This window comes from Parasteatoda tepidariorum, chromosome 8 (genome assembly GCF_982258835.1).
Source record: "Parasteatoda tepidariorum strain Cologne lab strain chromosome 8, Ptep-v5.0, whole genome shotgun sequence".
Classification (NCBI taxonomy): Eukaryota; Metazoa; Arthropoda; class Arachnida; order Araneae; family Theridiidae; genus Parasteatoda; species Parasteatoda tepidariorum.
The window spans coordinates 77,108,125-77,134,578 of NC_141762.1; the positions used below are offsets into that span (position 1 = coordinate 77,108,125).

General features: G+C 30.2%; 1 protein-coding gene across 4 annotated transcripts in view; it reads right to left on the reverse strand.

Moving 5' to 3' along the window:
- The window catches only part of LOC107441868 (uncharacterized), a 261,296-nt gene that overhangs the window by 96,955 nt on the left and 137,887 nt on the right, over positions 1–26,454 (reverse strand). For all 4 annotated transcript variants that reach the window (XM_021146403.4, XM_043048077.3, XM_087169182.1 and 1 more), the window contains one exon: positions 24,565–24,894. In XM_021146403.4, coding sequence (XP_021002062.3) covers positions 24,565–24,881 — 317 coding nt within the window. In that variant the 5' untranslated portion in view covers positions 24,882–24,894. The remainder of the gene's footprint in view (positions 1–24,564; positions 24,895–26,454) is intronic.

Here is a 26,454-nt window from a genome sequence, read left to right on the forward strand (position 1 = left end):
TTTGGCGCTATTCCTGTTTGCGCGGAACACCGTGGTAACAGAAAATTTCAACAAAACATCGGATAAAGCTTGCAATGAACCCAATATAAGCAAAATTAATAAATCCAATAAAAAGGATTTTGAATCGAAGCAAAAATTAATGGAGTAGGTGCAGAAAGAACAGGGAAAAAAAAACAACTCACTTCTTCATTAAGCTTGAATATATTCAGATTTAGAAGGTGCACAGAATTATCTAATAACAGTTAGATACTGTCTAAATTTATCGTGAATAGAATCTGTGTACCTCCATCGTCACATAAATTCGGCGAAATATGAATCGAAAATGGCGTTTGTGGTACCGAACTGGTGATGACATTTTTTTATAAAGTCCCTTTTTATGACTGCCCACGTACCTTCGATCTTATTGACCAGAAGTAAAAGTAACCTTACCAGCCGGTATCTAACGAAGATCTAATGGACCTCTGAAATTACGTATACCGTTGAACATTAATAACGCTAAAATCTAAACCGTTATGAATCACGATTGGGTTTCAACATCGCCCAGCTTGGCGATCAACCGCGATCACAACTTGGCGAGAATCAAGGGGCACCCTCAAATATAGTCTACCCGACGTTAATTTTTGTAGCGATATAGAAATAGAAATTGATACCATAAAAAAATTATAGAGAAATAGATACCATAAAAAATTAATTCGTTTTCGTGTTCTTTTCATGTATTTTAAAGCAACTTTTGTATGCTTTTACAATTTCTGAGGCCTTTTTTTAAGAAAAAAAAACAAGTCTCCACCTGATAGTTATATTATAGGTTAGGTTACCATAGCAAAGTTACATCTTCAAACATCCTCAAGAGCTATAACACATCTGCAGCAGAACTGGATATGAAGACAAAATTGCAGGACAGAAACACTTTAATTGTCCACTAATCTTCAGATGTCCTGCTATGTTTTAAAAAACTTTATTTGTGGAAATCTTTAGCGTGGCGGACAGATGGCCGCCTTAGGCGGCTAGTGATAAATAAATAAAGGGTCTCAGTATTTTCAGGACATTCCTTAAATAAAAGTAAAATAAATATTAAAAAAATTTTGCTGCTTTTTTGTGTGCACCCTTAACTGACTATCAATAATTATATGTCACTCTATTAACTCATAAATGACCATTATGAAATGTATAAAACAATGTACTGTTATAATTATAAGTAATGCCTTAAAGAAAAAAAATATAACAATATGTATAGTTATAGATTCATGCGATTTTGATGTGTTCTACAACGCAATCTTTTTTTTTTTGAATAAAAATAGATTGTATAACTATAAAAATTAATTTTAAAACCGACATAAAACATACATATCATTTATACATCTAAAATAATACAAATATTTTTATAAACCTTTATTGTAAAGATTTTAAATTTTTAACTACTACTTCTAAATTGTGCTATGAATAAAATTCGATTATATTTGCACTAAAACTAACCTTTAAAAAAATTAAATAAATAAAAGAAAAATACATCCAAAATTAATGTCTGCTCAGGTTACTTGTTAATAGTCCTTCTTTCGGAATGAAAAAAAAAAAAAAAAAAAAACTCAGACGATGCAAATCCCAGCTGTTAAATCGGCTTGATTCACTATCGCTCCTTTTTTCACGCATACCGGCATATCACGATGCAGAGACTCGTAGAGTTAAATTGCATTTGGGATTTTTGAGATAAGAATTCTAGATTTTGAAAATGGCAGTAAAACGAGGTCCATGAACTTGGGGGGAAATGATACGAATCTCTAAAAGGAAAACTATAAAAAAAAAGAACACTTGAACTTTAACTAAATTTTTGTATTTTTTTAATAAGCTGGTATTAATCAATTGCATTTAAGTCGTTAGTCACAATAAGACTTTCAAAAGTTCAGAAGAATTATGCACTTAAACTTTTAAAATATATTTTTTTTTCGTGATCTAGTTAAGACCAAAAGTAAAAACAAACTTCCTAAAAGGTTGTTTAAAATAAAATCTAAAGGGAAAAAAATAAACAGTTAAAAACTCAATTTTTAAAATAGGTTCAAAGACACTTCTGAAAGAAATGTATCTAAAAATTTATGTTATGCAAATCGGAATCTAAACGAAGTATTACTATGCATTCAATGAGTAATCAATTCAAATTATAAAAGTTATGGTAAAGACTTCAAATGTAAATTTATTATAAAAAGTTTTAAACATAAGGTAAAAGATTATTTTAATTCTTTATTTTCCATTTATTTATATAACTTTTTATTTAAAATATAAGAATTCCTTGCTGTGTGCAAATTTTTAAAATTTCACTAAAATGAAACTTAAACAAAAATACCTAAATAAATATTAAATATTTTGCGAAAAATATTTAACTCATTTATATTTCTGATGCAAACTGGTTTTTTTTTGTTTTTTTTCCTGTCTTGGTGGAGCCGGAAGTGAGGAACTCCTAATAAAGATGTATTTAGTTTTAGATTTTCATAATATAAATATTCTTCTTTTAACCAATAGTATTCGAGTTCATTTATAGCAAAAAATTAAGGAAAGTAGCTTTAGTTAGTTGGGACACGCTATATATAAAGGAAATAGTATTCAAAAACACAAAATACTGTCTACTTATTATGAGTTAATAGATATCTTGTAAAAATTCTAAATGAAATACCCAATGAAAAACTTAATGGAAAAAAATGAACTGAAGCACCTATTTAAATAACGTATATTTTAATGAAACAGTAATTAAATCATTCTAGTTGAATAGAAGTTTTCCGATAAATGATCGAATAAAAAAAAATTTCCAAATCTAGAGAAGGGATCATTTTCTTCCCAATTTCGTTGACGAATGAGAGTCTTAATTAAGAAAGAACAAAAAAAAAAAGGCAACAACAAAAATAGAACGTCAGACTGTGAATGATGTGAAGAATGAACAAGATATTCTAGTATCACAAGAATGCTCATAAGCAAGATATTAGGCAATTCCAGCAGCCCCTGCCACATGAACCGGACGCTATCAAGTAATTAGATTAATTTAGAAAATCCGGTTTTACTTTTTTTTAATCTCCCCTGCCATCTTTATTATTAAGCTTGGCGGTTGGAATGCCATTTACAAATGTCGCCATATTGCTTTCGCAGACGACATTTTCGCCCGAAGATTTCTTCATTTATATTTCTGACTTCTTCCATGGCAACACATTCTTCCCTCTAATATTGAAATTAAAAGACTCCATTTCTTTGTAAAAGTTTTAATGAAACATCTAGGAGTGCTCTCTATATCGAACAATGATGATTTTTATTTGATTTTATATGGTGGATATGTAAATAAATTGCGCGAAATCTAAAATATTGCTTATGAAGGCTTAAAATATTTAACTCACTTGCAATATTTAATGTTAAAAAGATAAATTTTTTTCGACTAAATGGTATCGCGCAAAATAATAAATATTGTAACTATCAATCAGGATTTTAAACACTATCGGTATCAAAGAACGATTTCGTTGACTAAACGTTCTCCTCTTCAATATCCCTGCATTTATGAAATCGTCTGTAAAAAAAATGTTCTAATTATAATCAAATGTTGCTAAAAATAGTTTTTAACTAAAATCGCACTATCTTTTTGTTTAAAAAGTATAAATATAAAATAAGACAAATCGTCATCTTTTTACAGCATCAACATGTATAGCTTATCAATATAAAATTAGACATATTGTTACTTTTCCAGCGTAGTAATATAAAATAAAACAAATCATCTTTTTAGCGTATAAAGCAAGGAAAAAGTCATTACTAAATCCATATTTTACAAAATTTAGTCCAATACGTACAAACTTCCCTGTTGAACAAAAGGTAACATTCATAAGGAGTAGCGTGAGGGGGGGGGGGCAAATTGTTTGTTTTTAAAAAAAATTTCGTCTATTTTAAGTTTTATACACACATTTATATATATAAAAATAAGCATGCATATAAAAAAGAATGCATATATACATAACACTTAAAATAAACGGACAGTTTTCTAAGAACATAACGTGTACCCCCCCCCCTCAATCTACGCCTATGTAGATGGCTTTATTAACAACATGCTTACTTTTATGGTACAATAGATTTAATTACCTAAACATTAAATTTTTATATTATTAGTAATATTTTCATGTCAAACCTTGAAAACGTACAAAATAGCTAAATGATTTAAAGCCTAAAGATTTACACTTAAAAACGACGAAATTCCATGTAAAGCCTTAAATGCATGAGCTTAGGTAGGTGTAACAATCTTGTAGAATACCAGAAAAGAACCCATGGATTAAGGCACCGAAAAAGAAGATTCCAGAAGAAAAAAAATATATAAAAAAAATAACTAATCACTTCTCAATCTCCCCACCTTTTGGCTTCATGCCCATATCTTGTTCCGCCAATCTCATCATCTTCCTCACTGTCTTTTTAAATCTTTAGCAGCTGCGGTCCATCTTTCACGCCAAGGACCTTGAATGAAGAACTAGCTAGGGATTAAGGACTACGACGGCTAGGTGGCGACTGGAAATGGGGATTTATCGGTTTTGAGGAATGAGACGGATTAAGGAATTACATATTTCATTTCGGAAATCGGATGTAATGACACAAAAATTGGCGAAACATCTGTCGTTTTTGGCGACTGTCAAAGAATTTCCTCAATTGTCCAATTAGAACATGTCGTTTAAGAAGGAAGTATACAATACTAATCGTCTGACGAAATTATTTTCTCATAAGAATGTCAAAGGCATAATGACAAGTGATAGTGACGTAACCCTGTATTACTTTGCTATTTTACGAATTTTGTATTGAATAAAAGTATATCGCCAAAAAAATTATAGTCTCATTACATTATTTATAATTAATTTTACTTGTTACTTCTAAAACAAGTTTATAACTAAAAAATAAAAAAACATTGATTTTATTTATAAAAATGTGCAAAATAGATAAAAATTAATGCTCCTGAATGAGAAAATTCAAAGACAAATTGTCTAATAAATATTTAAAAAGCGTATTAAAAATAACAGTGTTAAAAGAAACACTGGAAAAAAGATATATATTTACTGTCAATTAAAACGAAAAGAAAAAAAAAAGCTAGGCGTATATTTCGACACTAAGGAGAAAAATTAAATGCGCGTTAAGGTCTGGTTTCTTAGGACAAGCGCCTTATCTGGACGTCAACGTCCCGCTGACGCCAACAAAATACTGGTTTGTTAGCTCAAGACCTGGTTTCTTAGAACTAGCGCCTTATCTGGGTGTCAGCAGAAAGTTGACGTAGAGCTGACGCCAAAAAAATACTTTTTTGTTAGCTCAGCGTGAGCAGTCGGTCCAACGCAGACATTATCTCTCATTGCGCATGCGTAAATAACGTAAACAAATATTTATTTCGAATTTGTATTGATTTTGTTATTGTCGGCCAGTGTTTTAGAGAACAAATAATGACTTTGTCCAAGAAAAAACACATTATAGCTGAGCTAAATGAAGAGTGCTATGTTTAATGAAGAAGCTATGTTTAACGTCAAAATCAAAATCTTGGCTGATTTCAATGTGCTGTTGGATGTTGTCCGCCATTGCTTCTGTGGTTAACGTCACGTTGTAATCCAACTGCAGTTGAGTTGGACGGTAATTGTAGTTCAAGATGAGCGTTCGATGACATATACTATCAAACTCACAACTGAACCAATCAGAGGTTAGCGCTGATTTCCAGCTGACTGCGTCCTGTCCTAAGAAACCAGGCCTTTAATTGTCCTATTTCAACCAAATTTTCAAATCCCTCAAAAATTTCCAGACCTTCTTAGTGAATCTACATATTTACTTCAACAATTAAAAAACTAAAACGCACATTAAGCATTGACAAGCACGGCATACACAAGCATAGGAAAAACAATCAAAGAACTACAAAAAAAAAATCAACAATTTTTTGTTACATTTAAAATGTTATTCTATCAGGAAAACTGAATCTGAGAGAAAAACTTTTGAATGAATCGTTCTTTTCCTGTCTGAAGCACTCCATATTCCCAAAACGCTCAGGAGGAAAATTTTTCCAGTTTCTCCCGTCCGACTAATTTCTTTGGAATCAGTAGAAAATTAGATTTGGTATTTTTCCTGTTTCCTCTACAGTAAGCAAAGCGAACTTCGAACTCTTCCATACACAGGTCAGGAGAAGTGCAACTAAACCCAGTTCCTAACGTCTCCCATGACAACCATTTTAAATTCTGTGTCCTTCGTTTCCTTAAATTCTCGTCTGCCCGAATGGAGAGCTCTATTACGTGTAACACGTAATGGTGGAAAGCGAAGAGGCAAGCTGTAATTACCTGCCTCTTGAGCTTTTTACTTGAAGGAGTGGTTCTTGTTCAACGAAAAGTTCAAATGGTGAAAAATGCTGTTAGTTCAAGAAGCTAAATAGCTCTGTGACAAAGATTTGCGGAAGTAATTCCTCGATTGTAGGTTTTGAACAGGAAAAGCTCAAAAGAAAAATAAATAAATAAAAAATTTCAAAGAACACAAATTTATTTTCATTAAAGTGAGCATTTTACAGAAGTAACAATCCACATTTAAGAAAATTTTAGGAGGAGTTTCTATAATCGATTATAAGAGTTGGGTATAAATCAAATACTAGAGGGGGAAAAAATCGAATTTCTAATTTTTTTTTTTTTTTTTTTTTTTTTTTTTTTAATGGCTACTGGATAGCTATGGTTCAAGGAAAAAACTATAAAGTATGCAAAAGCTTAAAATTTGTTAAATTCAAAATCACTAATACACCTATTGTTTGGTAAAAGCAATTATTAAAGTGATTCGCGATAAGCGAAGGTAAGTTAGATTATTCCAATTAAACAAAGGCAATTAAGGTGATTCAAATCACACGATACTGAATTAGGTGACTCGGAACAAGCGAAGGTAACGAAATGATTATATGATTCGAATCACACTACCGTAACATAAGTGATTCGAAACAAACGAAATTACAAAATAATTTACAAAATAGACAGACGTTAATTTTTTTCCACTTATTAAAACAGCCGATTAACCAATTCTGGTCAGACTAAAATCATTAAGTACGAAATCAACAGATTTAAATTTCTGATTAAAAAAAAGAAATCTAATCAAATGAAATTAATTTTAAGAAAGAAATGAATTCAAGCAATTAGTTCGAATTATTTATTCAGAATCACTCGTTTGATTTCAAACAAATTCGATTGATTCAAATAAACGGTTTAACGCAAAACGCTTTGTTTAATAATTTTAGTGACCGTTTCTATAGCAAACTGTTTGAATAAGTTAGAATAAGATTCAATTAAACTATGCACTTTAAATTATTGATTTAATTCAATCAAATAATCGATTAATACTTAGATTCATTTTTTCCCCCCACGACAAGGCAAAAGAGTCCATCGAACAGTGAAACGAAATACTTAAGACTGGAAGCATTGCCCAAAGAGCGCTCTAGCTTCAATTCTAACATGCACATTAAATAGCAAAAATATATCAGCCTTTATTTATTAATTTTTTAAAGAAAAAAAAAGAAAAGCAAACATTAATAATGTTTGAAACTAAAATCTAGAAACTAAAGCAATCAATGTTAAACCTATATTTACAGATTCTTTGAGCTTAATCTCTAGAAAATACTTTTAAGGCAAAAACAATCTATAACATACTAAATATAATTAAAACAATTTAATTATTTTATTATCTTTAAGCTACAGTCATTAACCAAAGACAGTTTAAGAGTATATAAAAGAAAGAATTATTATAAATTACAGTCTAAGTAAAGTTTTTGTTATTTTCTCTCTGTGCATTGTACGTTGCCATTTATTTCTTCTAAAAGGGATTTAAAGAAAAGAAATTCTATGAAATTAATCCTTTCGTTTAACATATTTTAAATAGAGCTTGAAAATAAAAATACAGCAAGAAATTCTTCTTCTTTTTTTTTAATTCATCATTTTTTATATTTGTTCTCACTTCACACATTCGTGAGAATACTAATTTTTAAATTAAAGCATGTAGCCTGAGTAAAAAGATAAAAGTGGTAGAAAAAAAATTTTCAAAATTTTCTGGGACAATTGTATTTTATCTAAAATAAAAGACTTTTCCTGGAACTTTAGAAGAAATATTGGAATGAAAAAAGGTTGATTCTGCATGATTAAATCGTATGAGATTTTCCAGTAGAAACGATCATCGCCCGACCGTAAAAACGCTTATTTTCTTCTTTTTCTTCACAATGCTTTTAAAAAAAAGTCTTTTGACAGAAGAACTAACCATAAGAAACAACACAGTACTTCGAACGAAACAGCACCTGCGCTTTAATTTTTTTTATTTATTCTATTCTAATGATTTTTCTCTCCTTTTTTTCAAATTCTATTTATATCTGCTTGACTTGCCTTCAAATGTTCTTTATAAAAAAATAAAAATGAAAAAAGAAGAAAAAAATATTTTTTTCCCTATTTTTCTAAGTAAAATTTCGGACAATATTTAAAGATTAAATTTGGACTTCTTTTTTTGAATAACATTTCTTTATTTTCTTTTAAATACAAAGTCTTGGCAACATTTTTACCTTCAAATAAAAATATTTAAAAAAAAATGATAAAAACAACTAAAAAAAAAATCTTAGAAAAATGTATGCTGAAAAATCGGTATATAGCTAAAAATGTAAGGCAGCAGCTCTATCTAAACATTAAATATACTATTTAAATATAGATGAAGTATAAAATATGCTTTAGATTTTAAAAAAAAATGCTTTTAGCAAAGAAAACATAACATTACGAACGAAAAAAGTCAGATCTACATAAGCATCTAATATAAATGATAATGAGCCATTTAGTAAACTAAATATTATTCATCGCCTAAAAATGAAAAAAGCATTTTTCTGAAATCTAAAATTTATACTACTTCACATTCAAGTAGTTAGAATACAAGTTAAAAAAAAAGCAATCATTTTACAAATAACCGAAATTAGCATTCCGGAAAAATGCAATTTCTTTATAGATTTCCTTTCTCACTTGTTTATACATATTTTTTTTATTTCGCTAACAAAAGGGCAGATTATAAAAATTGAAACAATAAAAGCAAAGTAAATAATCTCTGTTAAAAATAAACTCTGTTACAACAATGACATAAGCAATAACATTGTTATATAAGTTTAAAACAATTCTTGGTTAATAGGCAACCAAACCTAATAAGAATCGTCTAATTATATAGATAATAAATAATATTACGGAACATTACAAACTAAAAAGTACATTAAAAGTAATTTATAAGCTAAAATTATTTACTTAATAAATAAAGAAATAAAAACCTTTTTCAATGAAAAATCTTTAAGCAATAAACACGTATATGGTTAATAATTTTCCATTGTTTCCGAAAAATCCAGTTAGGTGCCATTTTTTGGCTTTCCTAAAAATTGGTGACTGGATCTTATACATACAAACATGTAACTACAGGGGTCTGTCTAGGTTTTTCTGAAAGGTACCTATTTTGTGAAAATTTAGATATAATTTGTGAAAAATTAAAAACTATATTAAAAAATCAACACAAAAATATGATAAAAATATGGATTTATCGCTTCTTAAGGAATACAAAAGTAAAATTACAAGAAAAAGTATTTTGTTAAATTTTTCCTAAAATTGCATTTGTGAAGGTACCGCTAAACGGTAGTAAATTCGGCCTAGACAGACTCCTGAACCACAATTGTAAAATCAAAAATATATATATAATAATCACGAAAAACATTGAAACGCAAGATTTAAAAAGTATTCCACTGAAATTGCCATTTCGAAATTGCCTGTAAGTTCGAATCTCAAATTTCACTTCTTCTGTCAATCATGTTAAGCTATGGCGATTTATATATTTAAAAAAATTTATTCCCTATTTAGTAACTAAATATGTCTTAAGCAAGTTTTTGTTTCATTATATATTCGTCATTATATATTCACTATATATTTCAATATATATTCATCATTATATATTTCATTATACATTTATGTTTTAAGTAACTTAGTTTAAATTTTTAAGGTTTAAACTATGTTTAAAAAATTTTGAAACTACTGTGGTGGAATTTGGAAAAGCATTATGGCGAGGCAAATTTGGGAGAGCTTAAAAAAATTGCAAGAGGAAAAAAACACCTCGTTAACAATTATACGAATTAAACAATCCATTAAATTCGGAATGTTTAAAGAGAGTTTAATGTAATTAAATATTTATTAGAATGAAATTAAATAATTAAAAAATATTTAATATATAAAGTTTAATTTGATTTAAAATATGCGGAAAATTATTTTCCCCACATTATACAATATAATAAAATGATTAGAACACCTACACGATCCTAAAATTATTCAAATTTCAAAATTACTCTTATTGTATTGTGATGCAATAATATACAAATAATACTTTTTCAACAAGTTATTTTTTTAACAATTGTAATAAATTGAAATAGTTAATAATTCGCGTTAATATGCTTAACTTATCAAAAGATTACGTCCCTGAGGAACTGTTGTTAATTGATGCATCAATTAAATTAATACTATCATATAACTGCATTAAAAATAAAAAATATATTAAATATTCTTTGAACTTCGAATTAAACTTTGTATAGTAATTAATTTTTAAAAAAATATCTAATAACGTCTCAATAATAATTTAATTACATTAAATTCTGGTTCAACATCGAAAATCAAATCCGAAGTTAGATTTATGTAATAGTTTATAACGTTTTTTTTTATTCTTTTTTTTTTTATCCGGTGTGTAATTTTTGATGCTTTTTTGAGCTTTTCTTCTGAGAAGGCTAAAAATCTCACATTAAAATTTGGTAACTAAGTTCCATAAAATAACTCTTAGTGAATAAAATAAAACAAAATGACATCCCAAAAAATAATTCGTGATTTAACCCCTTAACTTCGCTCGAGATAATTCGAGCGGCGTTGTATTTTGTGCTGCTATAATTTTTTTCACACTCGAATATAATCGAGAATTGAAAATAACAATGTGAAAGCTAAGGAAAAAAAAATCGTTTTATTGATATTTATCATTTCCACGGGATTGTAAGCTATAACACTTATTTATTCCAGAATAAAATATAGTCTTTTTTCATGGAACAAAAGCGCAGTATATCAAAATTGTCCACAAAAAGAAAAGTTGAACCAGGAGCAGCAACAAAAGAAAACTTTGTTCTAAAGTGTGTTGTTTTACATTTAAAAAAAAACTAATTTTTTTTTGGCCGGTTTTTTTGAAAATATCTGTACGTATTTAAATAATTCTCCGTGTATTAACAATATTAGTATTTAAATAATTCTCCGTGTGTTAACATGGGAGGGGAAGTGTGGGAAGTAGAATGTGTCTTTAGAATGCCCATAATTATCAATAAATAAGAACGATCAGTCGCAGACGATAACAATAAACGGGAACTAAAAAGAAATCCGTTTGGATACATCGTATTCATTATAAGTTGAACACAAAGGAAAATATTCGAACAACCTACATATAAAAGAACCGATTCTCTCGAACACTTCCCCAAAAGTTAAAACATCGCGCATAATAAAAATAAATAAAATATTTCCGACAGAATTTTGAACGACTCCCTCTCTTCAAACACTCAATTTCAGTGCTGTCAAATCAAATAAACAAGTTTATGTTTCGAATCCACTCTCGTAGGTGTTCTAGAATCAGAAGAAAAAAAAGTTCGATACAGCAAAAGCGGGAATGCAACAGCAAGAAATCGCGGATACAGAATAACCCCTTTCACTCACATTTATTTTACAGTTTGACATTTGTATTTGCATATACGGCCCTGTCATTCCTTACAAGAGGGGTGAGGGGAATAGAAGGTAACATCAAAAAAAAAGTTCGAAATAGAATGTGAAGGGTGGATGAAAAGAAAAAGAAATCTCTGACGTCCGCCAAGACCACGACCGGTGCGAGGAGGTATACTTGTACTTCCAATTCTTGTCACGTTCAGCAAAGAAAAAAAAAAAGTCCTCGAGCTGGAGGTAGTGTATGGGGGTGGCAGACGACAACAATGCTCCTCAGGGGTGTTGTAATTTCTTTAGAAGGTGGCATCGGGATCCGAAGAAGAGTACTAGAGACACAATTTAGAATGGGTTTTACTGTCCACGCGAGGGAGTAATTCTTTTCTTTGGTAGGACATCTTCACTTGAAAATTCTGTCTCAATTTTGTAAGTTGGGAAATTGAGTAAGGCAACAGACGATTTTTATTTACCTGTCGTCAACTAGTTTTTATTCGAACAAGTTGTCTTCAGAGCAAAACTCTGAAGTGACGGATATTTTTTTTTTCTTCGGTAAAACAAATTTCCTTTTATTTTATTTTTGAAATGTATGCAGGCAATGTCGGAAAAAGGCTGAAGGTGGCGTTGTCTGGAACACGGCAAATTTTTTTACAGAGATGTAAACATGTGCTACAGTTTCTAAATAAGGAAATAAATATACAAATAAGCAAGAATTAACAGTTAAGTTTTAATAAGTACTTTTTAAATGCTAAATTGCTGCTAGTTACTCCCTGGAAAGGCTTTGAAATTAGAATGCGACAGTCAGGCGTCAATGGCACCTAAGTACCCTACATGACTGTAGCCCTAGAAGGTCCTACATGAAGTGGAAGGCCAAAGTCCCTGGCTCTGCAATGCTTGAAAATTGGCTTTCCTGACAATTTGATACCAATATAATTTGTCTTGTCCCTTTGCTTTTAAATTTCTTATTTTCCAGCTCTTGAGCTCTCTCAACCTTATCTATCCATCTATTCCTCAGTTTTTCCCATTTTCGTAAACTTCAACCATAAAGTTTTTTTTATGTATTATCTAAGAACTTAAAAAAAGTGCAAAGAATGTATGTTAAGTACTTATAGTATTCTCTTTGGCTTATCTTCGAAGTAAATAAAGAGTGTACACTAAAGGGAATAAATTAATTACATGCTCATCTACTGCCGACGTCTACATCTATAAATGTAGACACATCAATATAGCATTGCAGCAACGGGTATTAATATTTATATCCATATTAATATCTGTAACTACATATTTGTACCGATATTTCATATTTATATCTACATTATCTTAGAAACAACGATGCTTTTAATGTTGATTATAGAAATATCAGTAATTGAGGTCTCCACGGTAAATCGTTAAAATAGTTTTCTTAACTCTCGTGTAAAACTTCTTAACATAATTATCGAGTGCCTTTTTTTTTTCTTAGTTTCTTAACTTCAAGCACTTTTCTTTAGCGACGAATGTACGTTTTTTCTTCCTTTTGTTTAAAAAATTTAGTCAAGGATCCCCAAGGGCTCAAATAATTTCCTTTTACAAGACTCTACTTTAGCTTGTGGTATCAATAATATGTTCTCTTAAGATTTGCTTCTAAGGACCCGCAGAACTCAAATAATATTGTTTTACAATATTCCGTTTGTTTAAAATTTCGTTCTATTGGAACAAATTTTTTAGGGATCCTCAGTACTCAAAGTAATTTTGTTTTACATTTTTATGTGTTATCAATATTTCGTTCGACTGAATTGCTGAATTTGTTTAAATGAATTTAGGCTCAAATAATTTTGTTTCACCTTACTCTACTTCTGTAAGTGGTACCAAAATCTCGTTCCCTCAAAATTGTTTACAAAACAATACAATTTGGAAACTAAGTAATATGAAAAAGCAAAACGTTTCAAGGTTTAAAGAAATATATAAAACTTCAAAAATAAAGTAGAAGAAAAACGTTTTGCACTTTAACCGTTTAAGTGCTTTCATGGTCAAGAGCCACTGTTAATAACATTGAACAAGTAGTCTCAAGCTAATATCCGGGCCAAGTAAATGCGGAAATTGTAGTAATTGCTCTTGTTGACGAAACCTCTCTAAATTGCGCCTTCTTTTTGAGCGCCAATTTACTTTATCTTTTTGTTTCTGTCGCCAATAGAACCATTCCCTTTTTTATATATCACAACTCGTGGTACATTCCTTTCTTTTTATTCTTTTTTTTTTTTCGATTTGATTTCTACGAGAATTGTAGGGGGTGTTTCATGCTAGCAATTACTCGAAAAGAGGGGAATAAAACCTAAGTCTTTTTTTTTTCTCGATTTTTTACCACTATTAACTTTAAAAGGGTGTTTCTGGAAAAGTTTACCTAACAGATGTGAAAAATAAATTGTTTAATCTAATTTAAGATTTGACAAAGAACGTGAAATTAAATAAATATTAAAAAATCTAATAGGTTTACGAAAGAAAAAACTTATCAATTTAAATTGCTGGATAAATTTATTCCAAAAGAAGAGCTATAAGAAGCAAAATATGTACAATTTAAAAAAGGACTTTTTATTCAAAGAAGAAGAATATTCGTTTTATATTACTAATAACTTTTTTCTCGACTTAAACTTTTCAGACGAAAAAAAAAATTTATTGAAAAAGAAAAAGAAAAAAAAACTAAATCAGAATGTTTTTTTTTTTTTTTAAATTAGTACTTTCACATACCTAAGGAAACATTAATAGTTTATAAAATAAAAACAGTAAATTTACAAAGATAAACATAAATTTATTTTAACGTAATAACGATTTCTAAAATTTTAAAAACGAATACAATTATTATATACATGAAGAAAAAAAAGGATTTTTCTTATTTACTATGATGAATTTTGCAATTGATGCAAATTAAAGGTTGTAAACTACATCTTTTAATTTAATTTTACGATTTAAATAAGAATAATAGATATTTTTCAAGGCTATTATACAAGATAAGTAGAAAAAAAAATTACAAAAAATTTTTTTGTGAAAAAAATGATCAAAATATAAGTTAATATGAGTCTTAAAAAAATCGGATTTTAACTCCTTTAAAACATACTCCTTACTTAAAATCGAAAAAAGCAAGAATTTTCCAAGGAATAGCAGGATTTAAAAAATAAAAAAATACTAGACTGCTTTTTTTTAAAAATAATACGAAGAAATGCGCCGATAGTATGGGTTTGAAAGATGCTTAGGAAAAATAAAAATGAAGAAACAGAAAAAAATAGATAATTATTGTTGAAAAAGAATCTCCCCCATTTCGGCAGTCTTATATTAAATCAGTCAGAGTTGCATAAAAGAATCATTTCAGGGTTATTCTAAAGAAGACATTATTCTTATTGACAATATCACCAAAGAAATTATTATTAGAAGTAGGTAAATATTTCTATACTTTCAATAAAAAACTTACTAAATATACAGAAAAAAATGCATTAAAATAAGAATGTTTTCATGAACTTATCTCATTAGAAAATTATTTTAAGTCTAATTCACTAAAATTAACAAGTTTCATAGATCTAGCTAGCACAATATATAGTTGCCATTAGGAAGAAAATAAAACTGATCTTTAATAGGCCTAATTCACTATAAAGTTGATTTTATAAGTCTAAACTTACAACAATTTTTATCGTTCGCACTTTTACAATTTTAAGTAGTTATTAAGAGAAAAAAAGAGAAGACATTTACTTTAAAAACTAAACTTCAATAAGCTCACTCCACTATTTCGTAAGTCTCGATTTCATAATTATTAAGTTACAACGATTATGAATAGTGATAAATCTAGCTCCTACAATCTAAATCTTATGTTTTATTGTTGTTTTTTAGGAAGAAAAATATATTTATTTTATAAACAACTTTATATACCTCAATTCACTAAAACATTGATTCGATATGTCTTAACTTATTACGAACTATGATTTTCGATAGATTTAATTCCTACAATCTGAAGCTACGAGACGCAGATAATATTCAATTTTTTTAAACTACAATTTAATAACCTAAACTCGTAACAAGTTAGTTTAAAACTAACTCATAACGATAAGGAATTGGGGAAAACCAGACTGTGTAATTCACAAAAATCAGAAAATAAATATATTTTCTAAGAGAATAATAAAAAATAAAATTTAAGATTTAGGATAAATCTTAATAAATTTATAGCAATAATTTATGAAATTTTTCTTTTCAAAATTTTTTATAGGGTAATAAATACACTTTTACTTCCTTAAAATAATATGTACATTTATTATTATTGTTATTCAAGTTTCTTAAAAGCATTTAATTAGTCATAGTTTATTCACATTATCATAGTTACGCGCACAAATAAGGGATTCTTTGATAATATTCTTTTAGTTATTTCGTTTTATAAACTACCAGTATATGATTGACGATAAATGTTGATGATTCATACATGATTATCGAATGAGTTTCGCTATTAGTATCGTTGATATTTCAAAATTTCAGTTAAATACATGCTCGAAAAGGAACAATATATAGTTTATAGGTGAAAATGTAGCGTAACTTTTGGCAACTCAGGCTTTGACTTTCTTTTCGAAGTCAATATTTATAAGAGAACAGAAATTGCTTTTTAGGCACAATTGTCAAGTCGTTCACAGATTTTAAATTTTTTAAAACTAAGATTTCTAAGTAGAAAAACTTGGTTTACAGAAATTTAAGATTTAAACACTAATAAGGTATTAATAATTAAATTCCATTTCATTCTAAGGAATACTTCGTTACAACTATATAGACGATATAAGAATCCACTAAGCCTCTAAACGGTAGAGCCCACCTGTTTTGTGGAACATAGCAAACATTTGAAATGCCTCCTTCTCGATATTCTTCCATCTTACTTCCAGGCAATGGCCTTTTCTTTTGCTTTCCAGCAATAACTCATGATCAACCAGGTCTTTCGAATGGAAGGTCTGGTTCACTTTCTTCTCTTACAGAAGTAAGAAATGTAACGAAAAAGAGAATACAGCATCTTATGATAAAGGAACTGAGGTTAGAATAGAGATATAGAGCAAAAAGTTCGAGAATAAAATGAGATTATTTTTTCCAGTCACTTGAACAGATGCCAACTTTTTAGGTCACGAGGGGAAGATTTTCCATCGCAATAGTCTCACCGATATCGTTTGCAATTTCGAAAACTTTCTCTCGGAAGATTCGAATGAAAAAAAAGAAAAGAACAGAAAGGGTTATTTTAGAGCTTAGAATACTGGTAACGACGTGCAGACTGAGGTTTTTTTCAGATACAACGAAGCAATAAAGGAAATATATGTAGTACAGAGAACAAATGGGTTTTTGAAACAAGAATTGAATTTAGCAATATTTGAAATGAAGGATAGAATATTTTTTTCTCTCATTTCCCCCGAGTGTTATTTATTGCTAACCATGTAATGAGTCGAAAGTAAAGAAGGATTTAGAAGAAAAACTCATAACTTTTCTGAAACTAGAGGTAAGCTGAAAATCTTAGTAATAACAAACGGTGTATTGTTCTTTTTACCTCTTAATTTCGAAAGTACAGTAAACTCCAGTTTATTCATTGGTGGATAACTAACAGCTTATGCGGATTACATACAATGCCTAAGGTTATTCTTAGCATATTTTTGTCACCCAATTTGTTCAAGAAAAAAAACTCCACAATATTTTGTCCGTATTTGATTCTGACACACCTTCTATTTTGTCTGATGCTTTTATTCATGTGTAATTCAACCCTATGATTTATCCCCTGTGAGATTTTTCCACGCGATCATCTGTATGAGTGATATACTACACACGATAGTTAGTCATTGTGATATTTTGTCTCACAATGTTTTGTCCGAGTTAGATTCTATCTCAAGATATTTTATTTTTATTCATGGGATATTTTGTATCAATATATTTTGTTGGAGAAAATTCTTCCCAACGAATATTTTGTCCATGGAAGATTTTGGTCTGCAGTCCTTTGTCTACAAGACATCAGTAGTACGATATGAGATCACGTTTTTGAGAGATTCCACCCCGCAATACTTCGCTTGCTTAAAACTCTTTTGCAATCAGGACAACGTATCCCAGACATTACTGAAAAACTTCAGTTTTTACGACTAAAGAAATATTCAAATCTGAATAACACAGATACACTTAAAATTGATATTTTCTACCATTACAATTAATTATAATTAGAATAATAATAATAACAAGTTTATAAATCAAATAAAATTTATTCGAAACATAATTTTCACAAAAAATACAGCTAATAAACAACATTACATAATCAAAAATTATTTTTTTTTAAACGAGACGTACAAAAACTTTGATAATATTTCAAAGTTTAAGAGATGCAATCCCCTAAAAGACTTCCAGACTACCGATTTTACTTTTAACATTAAAAATTGCCACCATCAAATCAAAACACAGAACTTTAAAAGCATTCGCATAAAAAAAAAAGTTTTTATGACTGATGTCTCTGTCAATAAAGATGATTGATGGGTAGCTCGCAAATTCAAACGACAGAATCAAGACTTCAACCGACAAGAGTCAGCTTAAAACTCTCTAAGACCAAGTCGACTATTATTTCCATGCCTTGTCTCCTGTCATAATATAGAATTGGCATTCGAAAACTGCAATTAGGACTAATTACTTGGCGTTTGGGAACGGACAAAATCCCCAGGAGTATGATGGAGTTCGCACGGGATCGATTAAGTTTTCGACGCTCGTTACATCGAATAGTAATTAACCGCAACCGTCACTGCCGCTCACAATTTGAATAAAAGGGAAATTCCCATGTGGCCAGAACCTTGCTTTTCAGACGTCAAAAAGTTTATTTGTGATGAGGCTGGAAACTTTAGCGCCAAAAGAAAGGCAGTAATACGGCGTGGTTAAGTTGATTCTCACTCGTAAATTTCATTACCATAATTAAGTACATTGAGTATTTGGCGCAAAGCCAACATAAAGTATCAAAGAATTTAACCTAAAAAGAAAATACTGACAGTTGAACATGAACGGCACTTAATACGCAATTCTTTTTTATCTATATATTAACGTGATTTTTAAATTTTTTTTTTTTTCATTGATTATAAGAATTGTCAAGAAAGAAGAATATTGGCTTTTTCAAGGCAATAGAAGGTATTAAATAACCCTGTCGCCGTAGTATACAGTACTTATTTTAGCCTTAAATTGCAAATGAATTAACTAATGCTGGATTAAAAATTATTCTTTAATTTTGTTCAGGAAATTTTTGTTCCGTCGTACTATCGTACAACGGTTTCTACATACTTTCATATGATCCAAGTTTTTAAGATTTGTAATTTTTGCACAGCAAAATAAAATTTAACGAAACATTGAATGCTAAAAACAACGGAGGCACTTACAATTTTTTTATATAAAGCACAATAAAAAACTAATTAATTGTATTCTTACGGAAAAGGTTCTTTCTTATGAAAAGCTATTCTTACGGAACTTGATATACAGGTTTTAACTAAGTTTTAGCTTTGTATAAGTAATAGTACACGGAAAAATAATTTTTTCCTCTAATTTACGTAATTCTGCTTCCAAGTAATGGAATTTGAGTGGTTTTGCTGCAAAGCCTATGGAATAGACTCCAGAGCCATAGAATTCACATGATTTTGCATCGCAGTAGGGGAATATTTTTGTATTCGAAAGATGTATGAATATTTTTATATTCATCAAAGATGCACTAGTCAAAAACGTAATGCACTTATTTCTGATTGAAAAGAAGAAATATGTAAAAAAAGAAACAATTCTCGCGCAGCAAAATAGTTAAAATTTAACAAATCTTCTATGTTACGACATAATGAACTCTTAAAAATAACCTTAAAACTAAATGTGGGAAAGAAAGTAGAAACAATTAGACATCTCAAAAGATTTCAAAATATTATTTATAAAAGTTGTTTATAGAAAGTAGAATTTGAAGATGAATCGTAGAACTATAACTCCCTCATAGCTAGAACTCTTGCATTGTTATCGGAATAGCAAAAGTAAGAAATTAGACAAATAAAGTTCTTTTGGAATTGTCAGCACATACCTACGAAATTTATTATTATTTTAATTGAAGCAATAGATTTTCAGAACATTTGGCAGCTAATGAACATACTTTTTAAACACATTCGAATTTATCCATTATGAAAAGATTCAAAAACTGATAAGTTTCCAAAAATATTTTGCCGGCAGCCAAAGTAAAAGCTGAATATAATTCTGAAATAGAATTCTCAGTCTGCAGACAATGAAGATACAAGAATTGTTTTGCCAAAACCCTCATCCGCACGCCAACATCAACCAAATAAGGTCCTCTCTCTCCTATCAAAAATTTTGGCGGCAGACGATTTGTGCACCAAGATGTCGGCGACATAAAACTAAGGAAGAAAAGGGTTAAGGAATGGTTAGTTGATTAATGGCGACATAATTAACAAGTTACAAGAGCGAAGCGGTTGGATAATTAATGAGGACTTCGTGTGATTATAAGCGCTTTAATGGTGTAAGTCCATCGCGTGCAAGACTTTCATAATTTATGGAACCTTATAATCCGAGGATTAGATATCGATTCATTCAAGTTTTAATGGAACGTATCAAAGGGGATAATAGTTGTAGGAGATTTTTTTACACGTGGTTGCTGTGAAGATTTAACTTTGTCTTCAGGCAGGTTGTTTGAATGAAAACAAAGTAATAAGGAAAGATAAAAAGTCATTTATTCTTGACGAAAATAGCAACAGTTATTTTAAGATATTGAATTTCAAATAAGTAACGATTACAAAAATAGAATTGTTTAAAGTAAGATAGCAGCATATTGGGAAACAAATTATAGTTTAATGATTTATTAGAATCGGAAAACTTGCCTTTTGATGCCAGATATCAATCGAGAAATCATTTAAACAAGGTAAAAATAGCAACAAATGGTTTTATGAAGCTTTTATTCCGTTATTGCAACAGTTATCAATAAGTAACTGTACTAAAATAACAGATCTTGCCATATTATGTAATATATTTGATATGAGGGTTTCTGCTAATAGAAAACTTGCTGTTTTGATGATTACTATCAGTAAAAAAGTTATTTATGTCAGGAAAAAAAAGTTGTTTTTTGCGGAATCTCTTTTCGGCTATCACGTTGCAGTAAAATAACAGTTGCAAATAAATAACTGAACGTGGCATATTATGTAATGGAATACGGCATGGAATATGTTCAATTAGAAAACTTGCCTTTTGGTGTTTACTATCAGTCAATCAGACAAAAGATTACCCACTTCAGGAAAAAATCCTAAATCTTTTTATGGATACTGTCAGCGGTTTTTACGTTCCAAAAAGGTAGCAGTTACAAATAGACACGGTTTCAAACAGGAGAAAACAGATTATTACATATTGTCTAACATATTATGGTAGGATAATTTAAAAAATAGGAAAACTTTCCTGTTGATGTTTACTAACAGATAGAAAACAATAATTGAAAAGTTGCCCCCTGGCGTTTACTATTGATTAAAAAACAACAATAGGATAAGTTGCCTTTTGGTGTTTGCTATTGGTCAGAAGGTAACACCCGGAACAAGTGTCTATTGCAACTTTTAGTCAATCGTAAAATGAAATTGAAACATTTATGTTTTGAGGCTTGTTTTTTGATCATAAAATAACAGCTATAACTTGTTTTTGTGGACATCAAAATAATCGTTGTTCTCAGTGGATTTGTCGTTGTTCCGATCTTTCCACTTGGAAAAATTTGTTTTTTAATGCTTGTTCTATCAATAAGAAAATAATATTTAGGTTAAATGTTTCATATACGTTCGGAAATAACATTTTTTTAAAAATAATTTTATGCCTTTTCCTTCTGCAACCAGTATTATATGTGTAGATTAAAATTTTGACTCGAAGGCTTAAAAGGCTTTTATGATTACTTATTTAAGGCAGAGAAAAAAAACTAACAAAATGTAACCAATCACCATCAAAGTATAATTTAAACAATTCAACTTATGATTCTTTGTTTCTTTTGTTCTGATTTTGTTATTAATTCATCGCTTGCAGCCTCTACAATGAAAGTCTACTTTTGACAATGACTCTAAAAATATACATTATACGCGGTATTTTGAGAACAGAATAAAGTATAAGAACATTTACTACAGTAAGCAAAAGAAAAAGCGGTGATTTAAGAAAAGATCGCCCGAGAGTAAATTGGTCTGATTACTAGTCCTCAAAAAATGAGTAAAAATCATTCGAAAACAACTCAACTTTTACTGCCGTTATGTCAATGGGCGTGCCTTAAGGGATGTTCAAAAACGCAAAAGAAGCAAATGACGCACTTATGGAAATGATTGAATGTTCTATTCCTGAGAGAAGAAACACAGAAGATTCTATGCAAATGAAGTCACGTGATCTGTCTCCGAATCATTTGGCAACTACCAAACGACAATTTGGAACGAAAAGCTGAAGATTTCTTGCTCCATTTGCTTTTATGGAATGGAATTATTGACTAAAAAAATATTTTAAAAGATTTTTGTTGCTTGTTTTGACTGAAGCGACTGGCTATTGCGAAGGTCGAATTGATGTATTCTAATGGAATGGAGCACAGTCAATTATATTTTTTCGAAAAATGCAAATATTAGTTATTTTTATGCTCTTTTATGTATCAGAAAAGTTAGTAGGTAATTTAGCGAATGTAATGTCAGTTATGATTGAGTACACTAATATTCGAAATCATCAATTCTGAGATATTTCTAAATAAATAAATAGATAAAAAAAAAACAACTAAACGGTTTAATGTACATAAGAATTGAAAATGTAACATTTAGAGTATTAAAACTGACTTTATACACCATAAGAAAGCTAACACCTGAGCGACCGCATAAAGCCATTAACATTTTTCCCCTCTCGTTAATTCAAGGTGATTAAATTTAGTTAGACGAATGTAGTATTTTACGCACGTAAATTTTAATCCAATTAGAATTCATGTGTTACACAGAATGTCTTAAACTTGTCTGACTGCTTCTATTAGCATGACAGCCCTTTGTGGACTTGAGCCTTCCCTATAACATTCCTACATTCTGCTCTTTCACTAAATGTTTTCAAAAATTAAAAAAGGAAAAAGATTAGAAAAGAAAAAAAATCTTGCAGCACATTTATGTGAGAAGGCATGAGTTTTAATCACAGAGATTCTTATTTCAGTTTTAAAAAAATCGGCAGATGGAGCAGCAAGTCTTTTTTTTTTCTTTCCCCGTTGCGTGTGCTAATTTTGTCAAACGATTAGATCAATTGCTGCTATAGTAAACATTTAGAAAATATATAAATTAAATTTCTTTTTCTTGAAAGATTTCGAAAAATTTTAATGTAATTTCCAATTATTTTTCTTTGATTTACAAATTTACTACCTGAAGCGCCATTAGTCGAAAAAGTTTTGAATTACAACAAGAACACTGGAAATGAATATTTATGACTTGTTTGTTTGTTGAAATTGTTTGCAACCTTAAAAATTTTTCAATAAATAATTTCTTGAAAATCATAAATCTAAGTTAGGACAACCTAAAATTGAATCATTTTTTTTTTAATTTTTTTTTTTTTACAAATTTATAAATTTCTAACCTTAATATTTATCACTTGATCATTCTCGAAATACAAATTGCAAAATATCCTTTAATAAAAACTTTAAAAATGCTTGTAATATGCTTTCTTGCACTCTGGGCACAGACATCACCCAGCACATCAAATGTGCATAATTTTAATGATACAACAAACTAATGATCGGAAGATTTAAGAATTATCATTCCTATTTTTAAATGTGTCTTAAATTTTAGGGGCTAATAAGAATTTTCCTTGAACAGACATTTTCAAAATGGAGAACGAAGTTCCTGCGTTGTTTTAACAAAGCATAAAATATAATCGCATTGAATGGAATATGCCACTTCCAAAAAGAATATCCTCGCTTTTTATTTCTTCCAAACCGTTTCCTTTTCTGGCCGTTTGCTAAAGTGACTTTTTAATTGCCCAAGCGACTTGAACATCGTTAACCGTCGTGCTAGCTCTTTGGAAAGTTCGTCCACCTTATCCATTAAAATGATGTTGTCACGTGAGACCTTACGTCATAGAGAAAAGAGTTGAGTTGAGTACCATTTGTCACCCGCCGACTTTTATAATCACAACAAGAGATGAGGAAACAAACTTGCCGGAAAATTATGCCTCCTTTTAACTTTACGAACGATGTTCTAAAGATGCATATTAAAACAACTGAACAGGAAGAACATTTTCGTTGAAATGGATAAAGGAAAGAATGATATGAGAAAAAGACCTCATTCTGTTTTATCTTTCCCCGTGACATTATGTTTAGAAGCTGTGAAGAAAATTAATATAAAATGAGAATTAAGATAGAATTCATAAGCGAAGGTGACCCTCAGATATTCTCAATAAAAACCAAAAATATGAAGCAATAGAAATGGATAACGACCATAAAACTAAACGAGGCTTAACACGAATACTAACTTTAACTTCTATCGCTTTTGTCTAAAGTTTACTTTCGTCATATTCCAACACATTTCCAGATTATTTGAAGAAAAATATTAATATTTTAAGGGTAACTGGAATTGCTAAAAATTGGGGAACTAGAATTTAAATGTTCTAATAGTTTTGCGACCAAAATGGCGAAAATTATTTAAAATTCAGCAGTTATTGACTCTATATTTTTTTGATTTCCATGTGAGTTCGTAAATTATCCAAGTGATACATACAGTTTGTAAAATCTAGTCAGCTATTATAGCTGTATCAAGAATATAAAAGAATCAGACAAGTAAAAATTGCTTTAAATAGAACAATTAAAATAATTAGTTAAGACACTTACTTCCAGAGCAAGAACGAGGCGACAAGAACAGCGACTAGAACAACAGATGAACATACAGCGATGATGGGGAGGGAGGGGAATGCAGTTTGTGTGAATTCCGCCCCAATGGGCTCCATCTGGCAAAACTGGAGGTTGGCCGCCTCCACCCCGCCCCGGCACAGAGCCGAGGTGGGGGGTGCCGGCGGTGGAGGTATCAGGAAACGAGGAGGTGGTGGGGGAGGGCAATCACAGAAAGGGTCCTCGGACGATGGGGCGAAGGGATCAGCGGGCTCCCAATACGGACTCAGCTCCTCCTCCCCATCAGGTCCGGCTAGCATCGCTGGACGACCTCTAAAATTAAAAAACGATACAAATTTAATAAAATCAACAAATTAGAAAATTATCATTATGTAGTTTTAAAATAACTGAGAAAGAGTAGTATGAAAATAGTAGTTAAATTCCCTTCATTTTTCGGAGAGGTTAAAAGATGAATACAATTAAATCTCATTACTGAGGAACCACAAATGGAAACACTTATGCTTAATATTTTATACGTGTTTCACAACACATTCCATAGACCTTAGACAAATTTATTCCAGAGATGTTTGATCCATAATTGCTGATAAACTTTCAGATTTATCGAACGAGCAGGTAGCTACAAACCTAATTAGTCTTGCGCAGCTGTAGCTGAAATTTTGTAAATAATTTTTTATAAAAAAAAAAAAAAAAACTCGTTGAATTACTAGGAAAAACGTACAATCAAACGAAACATGGCCGCAAAATGTAAAAAAGTTCTTTCATTTCGAAGCATGTATATGTAAAAAATTAAAAAAAAAAAAAAATCGGTGAGAAATGGTACATTCGATAGTAATTATATCCTTAAATTAGAAGTTGAAGGAAACTTTAACCAATCATAATGTCTTTTTCGACAAAATTTTTAGTTTAAATAAACAAGGAAAATATTATAAAAAATTTAAACGTTTTTTCCTAACAAATAAAATCTATAAAATAAAATACAGTGACAAAAATCAAATCATGGTAAGGTATTGTTTCCAAAAAAAATGTCGTCAATACAGCAACCAATATCCAATCACCTCCTCACAATTCCCACCTATCCAATGATGGAAAATCTTACAACATCCATGCTCTTGTCCGCTCATTTCTACTAATGAGAAGGACTTGCTTGGCTAATTCCGCTAATTAGCTATTTATCCACTGATGACCTAAACTGTTCGCCATCAAACATTCTGGTACCCCTTACCCCCTAAAACCCATTTTGTACTCTAATTAAACTCAGTTCGCTATCTCTCCTGCCCCTTGCTAACCCTTTCCCTTCATAAGATGCATCGGTCCCCGAATGAATTAGTTCCAGAAACTAATGTCCGGACCTCCGGAAAGTCCGGTCAGCCTTGCTGCAAGGCAAGGGCCCATCCACGCTTTTGTGAGTTTTATTTTCCATAATTACCGTCTTCGCGAAGGAAATTCTGGACTTAATTATACGCCTTGACGATTGGCGGAATGAGGGAATTATGGGTAATTATTGTTTGGCTTGTAAAATCGACGGACGGCATTGCCTTAAGAACATGTGATTACAAGAAGTGTGGCCAGATTCGCTCAAAAATAGAAGAAAAATCGGCGTTGCTAATTAATGAAATAATTATTAGAGTATGCGACTTGATCGATGGCATCTGGTATGGCATTATAACAAAGATATTATGAATTCCATGGTATCATTATCTTACGTCAGATGAAATAATGTGATAATATTAATGGGTTTTATGAAGAAGAAGCGGCAGAAGAAAGTCACTAACCGGTAGTCATAAGAAGTAAAAGTTAATAGTACCAGAGAAATGACATTCTACTGCCGAGTTCCTGGTTGTTTTATTTATGAAAACATTCCTCGTTAATTTT